The following is a 12521-nucleotide window of genomic DNA, read 5'->3' on the forward strand; positions in this document are numbered from 1 at the left end:
ATTACCCCCAGCTATGATGTGTCAGAAACTGTGCGGTAGCCCAACACTGACAGAAGCAGAGAGCGATAACCCATGACTGACAGTAGCAGAAAGACAATATGAACAGCCTCCCTCTCCTGCAAGTCCCTCTGATAAGCTCTGATACCTTCTAGGAAGGGTCAAAGCTTCTCTACCCCCCAGGCAGCGAAGGAGAGAGCCAGCACAAAAGAGATTCCCCTTGCAGGAATCTATTGAAAATTAATGTGCTGTGTGTGGTAGGAATCGATTCCTTCTGAATCAATATCTTCCTGGAAGGAATTGATCATTTTGGAACATTGGGTGGAAAGCTATAAAGGTGGGCATACATCTGTCTATTTTGCTGTCGACCATCCAATTTGATTATTATTACCAAATCAGATGAAAATCAGTGCTGCAACAAGTATGCCCAATTGACGATTCGACCAATTTTGGGCTAAAATTGGTTGAATGTATCAAGGTCATACAGAAAAGTCTTGGGCCGACATGGTCAATCAGCTGGGGTTGGTAACGGAGTGTGACATTGCAACATGACAGAATCTCTGGCTGATGTCACACACACTCCCAATGGCATCACAAGGCTGATTCCCGAAAGATTTCAAGCTGAAATTGATTGAGAATCTGCCTGTGGTATATAGGCAGCCGACAGATCTTTCTCTGATCAGAATCAATCAGTGAGAGATCTGTCTCCTGGTCTCTGCATCGCTAGATCTACAGGCACCTTTCGTTTATGTGTTTAAAAGCAGAGTACACACAAGGGGAAATGTAAAAATATTACAACAACTGATAAAACTAAGGAGATATTTCATACATTATGGAACTTCAAAAAGTAGACACTCCATGACCCTGTAAGAAGCAGCTGTAAAAGAGTACATATGATCATGAGAAAATGCGAGTCTCTCTAGACAGGTTAGATGACAGGGAAACATAGAGGGCGTTAGGACCAGGCTGCAGTGTGGAGTGTCTGGCAGTGCTGAACTTGTATAAGAAGGCGAGGCGGTGTGGCTGCCTATTTACAGTCCATCTGTTCATCAGATCTCAGCACAGTATCACAACAGAGCAGAGATCACACATCTGGCCTCGCTTCCCTTCCAGCAGCTGGGATGAAATGATAACACCGCACACCAATACAAGGCAATGGAAATAGAGTCTATAAGGAGATGACATCTAGAGGAGAGGAAATATTTTATTATTACTACCATGTGGCATTTCATTGAAGACTTTTTATCCTGAACAAATCCCAGGGATTACTGTTACTTGTTTGTTGATCCTATATATTTCCTTACATTGGCTGGAAGGAATTTATCTGAGGAAGGCTGCTTGATTTAAAAGGGAGGGGGTAAAAAAAGGAAAAGAAAATATACACAGTAAGAGCGTGCTACTGGAATGCAAAGAGGAATAGACGGATCTGTGTGGGAACATACATGTGAGGGAAACTGATCTGGAATGAAGATAATTGCTAATACCATGACGGTGTGTGCTTTACTTTACAACCAGAAACATGTTGCTGAGGAAGAGGTGCAGATCCCTGCTCTGCCAGCTGCAGGTCCTGGTGCTGACACTGGCATTGGTCCTGCTGCTGGTGATGGTGGCTATCCTTGATCCAGAGGCACAAAGTGAGGACAGCTCTGGCTATGCTCATCCACACCATAGCAGTGGGCAGCGATGGGCAGGTGGAGGATCTTCACTGGAGCAGTCAGAGGATGACAATCAGTATAGAGTGGAGCTCTTGTCCCCATTATCGTCTCTCAGGGAAGAGGAGCTGATTGCCATTGGGATGCCTGGACTCAGCAGAAACCACAACAAGTTCAGGAGAAACCATTATAAGATAGTGAAGCATTCCAAGAGGAATAAAGTTAATCAGAGTGGGCATATGGAGCAAGCAAGGAAGTCACAAGTGTATAATGACGCTGGCAGCCAGAAAATTCCTTTACACAGGGCAGTGCCTGAAGGTCGCCATCCACTGTGAGTATTGATAAAGGTGACCTGGGGTAACATTTTATATCAAAGCACTTGAAGTACTGTAGAAACCAGCTGGAAAAATTCTTAGATTTCTATATAATTCGTTTTCATAGTAGATCTAATAAAGGAATGTGTTTGCAGTCACTGAAAAATCAAACACAAGGGGCTTGATTCATCAAGCAGCGCGGCTTAATGATCCGTAGTGCGCCCTATGCACACCTTACATAGCAGTGTGCGCTGCCATGTAAGGAGTGTGCCTTCCTTAGTTACGTGCATTGCAATGCGCATAACATTAACTGCGGGTGGCCCTGCTTCTGTGACGTATTGCTACCGCCATACTTCACTCGCGGCCGCTACTATATCAATTTACATAGCACATTGATAAATCAAGCCCAAGATCTTAAAGAGGAACTGTAGTGAAAATAACATAATGAATAAAACGGCTTATTTTTTACAATATTCATTCATAGATTATTTAGTTAGTGTTTGCCCATTGTAAAATCTTTCCTCACCCTAATTTACATTCTGAAATTTATCACAGGTGGTGACATCTTTAGTTCTGCCAGGTGATCTGTACAGAATGTTGGTAACTGAGAGTTCTATGCACAGCGGGAGATACTAGTTGCTTGGCAGTTGGAAAAAGCTATTATTTCCCACAATGCAACAAGGTTCACAGACAGAAAACTGTCAGGGCCATGGTCATGACAGCACACTGTGGGAGGGGTTTCACTAAAATATCAGCCACACAAACCCCCCTGGCAATCGAAAGATTTCTCATAGAAAAGGGGGCATCAGCTATTAATTGGGATGAAGTTCAATTCTACATTTAAGTTCCTCTTTAAATCAGCGTATATTGGGCCTGATGCATGTAGTGGTGGTAATATTACTGGCCCTACCTACAGAAAAATACTGTGCTTTGCGCAAATAGCACAACCTACAGTACATGAGTAACATGAGCGTTGCTATGGTAATGCACATTACAATACTTGCCCAAAGCATGTTACCATAGCAACGCTCATGTTACCTATGTACCCATTGGTTGCGTTAATTGTACAAGGTGTGGTACTCTGCTGGCATTATTACCCATAATATCGATGTGTGCTGCCGGTGAACGGCAATACTACCACCGGTACGTGCATCAGCCCCATTGACTGAACAGCATCAGTTTATTCCAACGATAGCCATAGATTTGATCCAATCTTTCTGGAAATGCAGGATTGATTAAAACATCAATCAAAGGCTTAAAAAATATTGGTTTTAGTCAAAAATGTCATTTTGCTCTCTTCAGATTGTGATAATTCAATTTGCTTCATAGATTGTTCAGGTCACCTAATGATGTAGATTGTTTTGTATATGGAAAGCAATACATTCAGTCCTTATTTTACTTCCATTTTAATGATTTTAGTTAAAATTATTACCAGTCAGTCTAATATATCACCCCAAGTGTTGCTAACATAACACAAACCAACCAATATACAGTATACTTAATAGTAGGAGAAAAAAAACAGAGATGAGACATTGGTTCATAGCAATCAAATCAGGAAGAAATTTAAAGCAGTAGTATTAGCCATACTATGCCAGGGAAAAAACACATACAATATATAAGTAGATAAATACTTGATCTACTTACATAACACATGTTTTGTACTGTCCACATTTTGATTTCAGTGAATGGTATATAGTAAATGAAGTGAATTCTGTTCCTGGTGGGAACCATGTCTTTTGTCCACAGTTTAGGCTAAATCCTGATGTAATTTCTTCCCTTTACTTTTTTTTCTTTTTTCCTCCAATCGCTGAGTCACCTCAGTAAACACAAGTGAGCAGGGGATGGTGTTTCAGATCGGCAGCTAGACAGGGAAATGGAAGAGGAAGAATATATTATAGATAAAAAGAACCCCCAGCATGCAACTGTTTGGCACTGACTATTAAAGGGCCAGTGCTCCTTAAAGAGAGTCTGAAATGACTTTAAAAACAGCTTTTTAGCTTATATTCTACATGGGCATGTTTGCCCCTGCTAAAACGCCGCTCTTCCGCGGCTGAACGAGGGGTCTTTACCCCCCAATTCCCCTCCGTGGTGTCCGGGGATCGCTTCCTGTTGAGGCAGGGCTAATGGCTGCAGCCCTGCCTCTCAGCGCTGATCGCCGCCTCTCCCCCGCCCCTCCCAGTCTTCCTTCACTGAGAGGGGCGGGGGAAAGGCGGAGATCCGCTGCTGATAGACGAGCATGGAGGCAGAGCTACAGCCATTAGCTCTGCCTCCAGGAAGAGCAAAATCTACGGGATCGCTTCCTGTTGAGGCAGGGCTAATGGCTGCAGCCCTGCCTCTCAGCGCTGATCGCCGCCTCTCCCCCGCCCCTCCCAGTCTTCCTTCACTGAGAGGGGCGGGGGAGAGGTGGAGATCCGCCGCTGATAGACGCGCATGGAGGCAGAGCTACAGCCATTAGGTCTGCCTCCAGGAAGAGCAAAATCTACGACCAAGTTGGTCGTGGATTTTGCAGGGGGAGATTTGGGGGGGTAAAGACCCCTCGTTCACCCGCGGGATAGCGGTGTTTTAGCTGGGGCAAACATGCCCATGTAGACTATAAGCTAAAAAGCTATTTTTAAAGTCGCTTCAGAGTCTCTTTAAGTATCTGATAACTCCAAATCATAACAGCATAAAAAGTTTTAAAAGTTTTGAATGCAGGATTAGCATCTTTATCACTTAATAAACTCAGACCAGTAGCTGTTGAAATTTGATTTTTATGGTGACAATCCCGCTTTAATGTAATCAGTTTTCGTAAAAAAATTCTAAACTATCATAGGTAAACAAAATAAACTCTTGTGTACACCTTAAAGTGCACCTGCGACAAAATGGGGGGGGGGGGGTTTGTACATACCCGGGGCTTCCTCCTGCCCCCTCCAGGCTTATCGCTACCTCGCCGTCCTCCTCTGCCTCCTGGGTCTTCTGTAACTGGCCCCAAAAAGTCCTCCAGTTGGCGCAGGTGCTGTGCGGCCATGTGCGTTCCTCTGTCGCACTCCCGTGGCTGGGAGCGTTCTGAACCTGCGCAGTACGCCCCAGAACGGGAGGACTTTCCAGGGCCAATTACAGAATATTCAGGAGGCGGAGGAGGGCAGTGAGAGAGCAATAACCCTGGAGGGGGCTGGAGGAAGTCCTGGGTATGTATAATTCTAAGCCCCTCCTCCCTTTGTCTGAGGTTTACTTTAACTGTATTTTCTTTAAATCTAGGACAGGGTAAAAATAACCATCTATATGCTGTATACAGTGTTTAGTATTTTTTACGTTTATTGTAATCATAATTTTTAGGTATGATTTAAGATCCAGGCACATGTTTTTTCCTGGTCTGTGTAGGCAGAAAGTCACAAAGCTTGTTTATGTCTGTGTACGAGCTACTTGATTAGTGATGCCAAATAAATGATTTGTGAAATACCTGGTAAGGATCCCAGACACTGTCCATTTCCTGCTCCACAGACTACTGAAGATGATTAATGATATGATAATAATTTCGGCTTACATGCATTTTTAAAGTGACTGTTATAGGAAACCTGAGATGAACGTAGCACAAGCATTTATACTTACCTTGGGCTTCCTCCAGGGCTGCTCCGTTCTTCCATAATAAGCTCCAGTAGACCATAGGTTCTCAACGTGTGGTACGCGTACCCCAGGGGGTACTTCTGAGGGTTCTAGGGGGTACTCAGGCTTGATATACTTAACCAAAAACAACAAATTTAGAGTTTTAGAAAATGATACATCTTATTTAAAACAGCACCAAATTAGTATTTTAGCTAATTACAAGCAATAGTAAATGCTTGGAAATGGTTTAGAACCAATTATAATGTACTACGATTAAATTTATATTTGTCAAGGGGTACTTGTGATAATGTTTACTATGCTAGGGGGTACTTGGTGAGTAGAGGGTTTTAAAAGGGGTACATACCAATAAAATGTTGAGAAACACTGCAGTAGACTACTGGTCTAATGACTACTGCGCATGCGTGGACCTGGTTGCACTCCCATAGCTGCAAGCGGTTTGTGCCTGTTCATGTACAGTCTTAGCAAATTAGGCATGTATAGAACGCTCCTGGCCACGGGAATGCATTGGGGAGGGAGCGCATGACCAGGATTGCACATGTGCAGTGGAGCAAGACTGGGCCAGTCAGGAGTATTACTGTAAAAGATTGCGGGAGATTGTAGCAGACTAGGAGGACGGTGGGGCTGCTCCAATCTCAGGGGGGGGGGGGGGGGGGAGGAAGCCACAGGCAACTATAAATGTGTGTGCTATGTTAATTTCAGTTAAACGTGGGAGAAAAAAGTTGAGATTTACTTACTTGAGGTTTCATCCAGCCCCCGCAGTCTATCAGGTCCCTCAGTGTCCTCCCGGTCACCTCCATTGTGCTGCTGTCCCACCAACTGAAGTCTGCTGAGCCCAGTGGGCTATTCGATTCAGCTCATGAGCGTTATGCGCAAGCACAGTTGCACATTTTGCAAACTGCACATGTGCAGAACTTTGCCAACCAGATTTGCGCAGTTAATAAGTTGTATGGCTGGGACAGTGCATGATGTGACAGTGGCACAACAGAGCGGAAGGGAGGGCACCAAGCAACCTGACAGACTGTGGGGGGCTTTAAGAAGCTCCAGATAAGTAAAAATCAATTTCTTTCCCTCACTTAAAGGAGTTATCAGCCAAATTAGGTAAAATGAGCTTTACTCACCTGGGGCTCTCTCCAGCCCCCTGCAGCCAACTGTCCCACGCCGACCGTTCTGCTCCTCGCCGCTGTCCCGGTCTCCGTTCTTGTTCTTTAGGCCGACCGCGGGGTCGGCCTTACTGCGGCTGCGCGAGGCGCCACTGTCAATCACGGCCACGGGGGCCGCGGCGAACTGCTCTGATAACTCCTTTAAGGTTTCTTTTAATACAAATACTTAAAGGATACGTCCAGGCAGTAAAAAAAAAAAACATTTTACTCACCTGGGGCTTCATCCAGCTCCTAGAAGTGTGTAAGGCCGCAAGCCATGGTTCCGCTGTCAGCCATGGCTCCCGGTCTCCCTTCTGGTAGATCACGACCTGCGGCCAGGACTGGATCTTCTGAGCATGTGCACTCCTGATGCCGGGAGCACTCTGCGCTTGTGCAGTTCAATTCTTACTGAACTGAGCAGGTAGTTTGGTGTAGACGCTGAAATGCATTTTCCAGTCCTTTAACCACTTCCTCCACTGCTACAGTATATCAACGTCAGCTGTGGCACCCTCCAAACCACAATGACGTAAATATACTGACGTTTGCAGCCCTGCTGCACTTCAGAGCGCACCCTCCAGCACTGTCAGCTGCATTACTAATTGGCGAAAGGGAACATGTTCCCTTATAGCCAATTAGTCCACTCCCTCCCATGAACGATCGCTGCAGTAGTCAACTGCAGCGATCCTTCATCTGTCCCCCTCCGTGCATAAATAGTTAATCAAGCCGGGACCGGATATTCGGCATAGTGGGGCTGACTGCAGAGCGGGGATCATAGGCTCGGGCTTCAGGATAGTCACAGGAACGAGGTAACGTGAGTGAGGCTGCTTGCTGGAGGATTTTTTTAACTATTTATGCACGAAGGGGGCTGCCTGATGGGGGGGGGGGCAAGTTGGCTATGATGGGGGCCGGTGCTAATCCTGGGGGCATATCTGGCTACAATGGGGGAATGCTGATCTCAGGGGCACATCTGGCTATAATTAGGGGCACTATTCTTGGGGGCGCATCTGATGATCTATGTTGGGGGTGGCAAGTGCAGGGGACACATCTGACTATACTGGGGGGGCTTATATTGGGAACATATCTGACTATCCTGGTGGGGGGGTCTGATACTGGGGACACATCTGGCTATCTATTCTGGGGGACATAATACTAGTGGCATGGTTTTTATGACAGTAGCACTTTTTATTTTTAAGCTGGAACCGATAAAAACGGAGAAATCATGCATTTTTTATTTTTTTCCTCTTTTTTCCCATTAAAATGAATAGAAAACAACTATTTTCTTAGTACAAAATACCCCCCAATGAAAGCCTAGTTTGTCTTTAAAAAAACGGTGTATAGATCATTTAAGTGTCATGAGTAGGGATAAAGTTATTGCTGATTAAATAGGGTCATGGCTAAAACATCAAAACGGCTCTGGTCCATAAGGGGGAAACAAGGTCTGGATGCGAAGTGGTTAATAAAGTTACTTTTGAAACTTCTAGTAAGCCCCCCTACCTTTTTGAAGTTAGGGAGGGCCCAATCATCTCATTTTACTGAACTAACTTCAGCTGCATACAATTTAACCTCCTTGGCGGTAATCCCAAGCTAGGGTCGGGGCGTAAAACCGCAGCTAAGAACGGTAATCCAGACCTCTGCTCGGGGTAGCCACCGGAGGTAGTGTGCAGAGTATAGCGCGCAGCGGGCGGTTTTACATACCTCCCGGTTTTACATACCTCCCGACATCGGCCACCATTCTTCGTCATGACGACAGCCAGAAATTTCACTTAAGAGTTGCAGCGCCACCTGGAGGATGGAGGCATAACTGCAGCGCTGAAGCCAGGGAGGTGCGTCATTATTGAACTGCTGCAGATCTCCCTGGCAGCATGATTTTTTCAAGGTTTTAGGGTCTGAAAGGGTGCAAAAAAAATTGCACCGCTTTTAGACCCTAAAATCTGAAAAGAATCATAACGCCAAGGGGGTTAAATGATTCTTTTATGCAAGCTGAAATTATTAGCATTTCATTTATAGTCTCTGTTGACAGCGTGTCCTGTAGGCTGCACTCTTTGCAGTCAAAATCAAACTGTGCTACTCCGCTTACAGTCTAGAAATGATGCAGTCTTGTCACCAATAGTAGCCACACCTAGAGAGCGTATAATCTGAGTTTCTCTCATACCAGCTTCTGGTCATGTGATCAAAATATTATGGTTTTTTTGCAGAAAGCTATTTTCACATCTGTTGCTATGGAGGAGGAGGGGGAAGGGGTGATGTGTGGTGCATAATGGAGAAGCATCCAGCAGGGCAAGGAGGAGAATAATGTGATTGGAGGTCAGTTAGGTGTCGGATGGCAAGTGCTGAATCTTTAAAAGACATCCAAACTGAAAGAGAAAAGCTAAGGCCTCAGGGGCATTGGGGGGCCACTGTACACATGCTAGATTTTTGCTAGATTATTGGCAGGCGAGATTGTTTTTGGCTGCCTTGGCTGAGTCTTATCAACTGTGAGGCTTTAGGCAACATCAGGGGCACTGTACACGTGTTGTAAACATAGATTTAGAGAAGCTATTGTTGCCTCCCATATATCACAGATGGATTGTACGGCCATTTCCAAGTAATTTAATGTTCCTCAATCTACCTAATCTCTAATAAACAAAATATGATTCATAAGTGGAAATATTCAAGACAGTTGCCAATCTTCTCATAGGTGAAATTCACCTCAAGGTCAGACTGTGAAATGATCAAAGAAATAAGAAAAAAAAACATAAAACACCAGCTACATCTAAAAACCCATATACATACCAAACAAATGTCATGGAAAACGCATGACCAATTCCGCGGAAACAACTTTACCGGCAACTTCATTGAAATGACAAGTTTTTTTCCGTACACGAATGTTGCAAACAATCATATTCCACTACTGTGCGTGCAATCGGAAATGACAATGTGCACAACATTTCCGCATTCAGTAGAACAATGTAATTCAAACAATATTTTTACACACGTGGCCAACCGCACGGTATCTGCCTGATATTAGTCGCTTGTCATGTCGTTTGGCTACATTCTTGCACGTGAATGTCATCCAACATGGCAAAATCTGTACTTAGTTGGACGTTTATAAAGACTTTAATTGAGCATGTGTATGACGCCTTAGACTTTAGGACCCATATGCAATTAACTTTTTCTCCTGAATTTTCTCCTACATGATATTTTCACATATAGGCCCATATGCCAATTCACTTTTTCTCCTTAGTTTTCTCCAAGTTGATATTTTCACACCTTGTCAATAAAATGCCTTTTAAACCCCCAGCAAGCAATAAAATACACAAATTCATTTCAAAATCATTTTGATAGTACTTTTTGTACTTTTTTAATTGCTAAATGCTGAAAAGTTATGTAACAGAGATGATGAAAATTAAAATGCCTTTAAAGACACCAGCAAACAAGAAAATACTCAAAATGATTTTTAAGGTACTTTTTCACCTGTTTTTTTTTTGTATTTTTTCCAATGCAGAGTTATTGAAAAAATAAGTTAAAATGATCTCCTAGGTGAAAAAGTCAATGACTCTTTTATTTAGCATGTTAATTGTTAAAGTTCATGGCAGTACATTTAGAAAATGAATGACCAAGTATGGCTTGTTTGAAAAAGTTGCCAGGAACAATCCTTTTGTTTTTAAAAAGAACATGACAACTTGGCTCAGTTTCCAAAGTTGCATCTGAACAAACCACAAGATTTATGAAACAGTGTCCTTTGGGCAGATGAGACCAAAGAGATGTTTGACCGTAATGCAAAGATCCATGCCTGGTGAAAACCAATCACAGTATAACAGCAGAAACACCTCATTCCAACTGTCCAGCTTACAAGTGGAGTGATATTTGCACTTGTTTTGCTGTCACAGAACTTGGGCACCTAGCAGTAATTTAGTCTTCCATGAACTCTTTTGTATACCAAAGTATTCTAGAGTCCAAAGGGAAGCAGCTAAAGCTTGGCTCATACTGGGGCATGCAACTGGACAATAAGCCCATCCACACTTTACACACATCTATAACAGAAAGGCTGAAAAAGAAAAAAAAATCAAGGTGTTGCAACGGCCCAGCCAAAGTCTAGATGCCAAACCAATCAAAATACTGTGATGGGACCTAAAGAGAGCCATGTATATACAAATGCCCACACGCCTCAACAAACTGAAGCAATGTGTAAAGAAGAGTGGGCCAAGATTCCTTCACAACAGTATGAGACATAGGGGTGGATAGACATTTTCCACAGAATTCCGTTTTCTGATGTTCTGATTGGAAATGGGCTTACCTCAGTGGAAATCAATATGCGGAAATCGGAATTGTGTGGAAATGAAGCATTGGACCAGTCAGAGAATGCAGAATTTTCCAGCAGAAATCGGATTTCCACAGAAATTTTAGGCCAATCAGAGAATGCAGATTTTTTTCCCAGTGAAAACCGGAACACCGTTGTAATTTTAGGCCAGTCAGAAGACTTCAGAAATTTTAGGCCAATCGCAATTTTTTTTCATGGAAATTGGATTACCGCTGTAATTTTAGGCTAATCAGAAGGCTTCAGAAGTATTAGGCCAATCATGCAGTAGTTTACCTTGGCTGCCAATCAGAAATGTGGTTTCCGCATAATAGGGAACATCCCACAATTTTTTTATTACAATTAACTAACTTTATTGATTAAAAAAAATAACATTCTGTGGAAATCTTCAGGAATTGTAAATCGAATTTGCGAAGAATTGGAAAGAAACGAAAAGCATGAATTTTGTTGGAACCGGAAATGCATTTTGTTTAGATTTTTGTGTACAAAATTACAGTGTGGAATCTGTGATTGGTTTTATGCCCGAGGTTATATTTAAGTAACTATAGGACCAATTTTGGCATTTTCTTTCTTAAAACCTTAAAAGGAACCTAAAGTGAGAGGGATATGGAGGTTGCCATACAGGGAGTGCAGAATTATTAGGCAAATTAGTATTTTGACCACATCATCCTCTTTATGCATGTTGTCTTACTCCACGCTGTATAGGCTCGAAAGCCTACTACCAATTAAGCATATTAGGTGATGTGCATCTCTGTAATGAGAAGGGGTGTGGTCTAATGACATCAACACCCTATATCAGGTTTGCATAATTATTAGGCAACTTCCTTTCCTTTGGCAAAATGGGTCAAAAGAAGGACTTGACAGGCTCAGAAAAGTCAAAAATAGTGAGATATCTTGCAGAGGGATGCAGCACTCTTAAAATTGCAAAGCTTCTGAAGCGTGATCATCGAACAATCAAGTGTTTCATTCAAAATAGTCAACAGGGTCGCAAGAAGCGTGTGGAAAAACCAAGGCGCAAAATAACTGCCCATGAACTGCGAAAAGTCAAGCGTGCATCTGCCAAGATGCCACTTGCCACCAGTTTGGCCATATTTCAGAGCTGCAACATCACTGGAGTGCCCAAAAGCACAAGGTGTGCAATACTCAGAGACATGGCCAAGGTAAGAAAGGCTGAAAGACGACCACCACTGAACAAGACACACAAGCTGAAATGTCAAGACTGGGCCAAGAAATATCTCAAGACTGATTTTTCTAAGGTTTTATGGACTGATGAAATAAGAGTGAGTCTTGATGGGCCAGATGGATGGGCCCGTGGCTGGATTGGTAAAGGGCAGAGAGCTCCAGTCCGACTCAGACGCCAGCAAGGTGGAGGTGGAGTACTGGTTTGGGCTGGTATCATCAAAGATGAGCTTGTGGGGCCTTATCGGGTTGAGGATGGAGTCAAGCTCAACTCCCAGTCCTACAGTCAGTTTCTGGAAGACACCTTCTTCAAGCAGTGGTACAGGAAGTAGTCTGCATC

The 12521-nt window shown here is 43.4% G+C and overlaps 1 protein-coding gene across 2 annotated transcripts in view; it reads left to right on the top strand.

The window, feature by feature from the left end:
• Positions 1-1047: 1047 nt before the first annotated feature.
• The window catches only part of GALNT15 (polypeptide N-acetylgalactosaminyltransferase 15), a 53553-nt gene continuing 42079 nt past the window's right edge, over positions 1048-12521 (top strand). For both annotated transcript variants that reach the window (XM_068236094.1, XM_068236095.1), the window contains exon 1: positions 1048-1980. In XM_068236094.1, coding sequence (XP_068092195.1) covers positions 1517-1980 — 464 coding nt within the window. In that variant the 5' untranslated portion in view covers positions 1048-1516. The remainder of the gene's footprint in view (positions 1981-12521) is intronic.

The sequence above is a fragment of the Hyperolius riggenbachi genome, chromosome 5 (assembly GCF_040937935.1).
Source record: "Hyperolius riggenbachi isolate aHypRig1 chromosome 5, aHypRig1.pri, whole genome shotgun sequence".
Lineage (NCBI taxonomy): Eukaryota > Metazoa > Chordata > Amphibia > Anura > Hyperoliidae > Hyperolius > Hyperolius riggenbachi.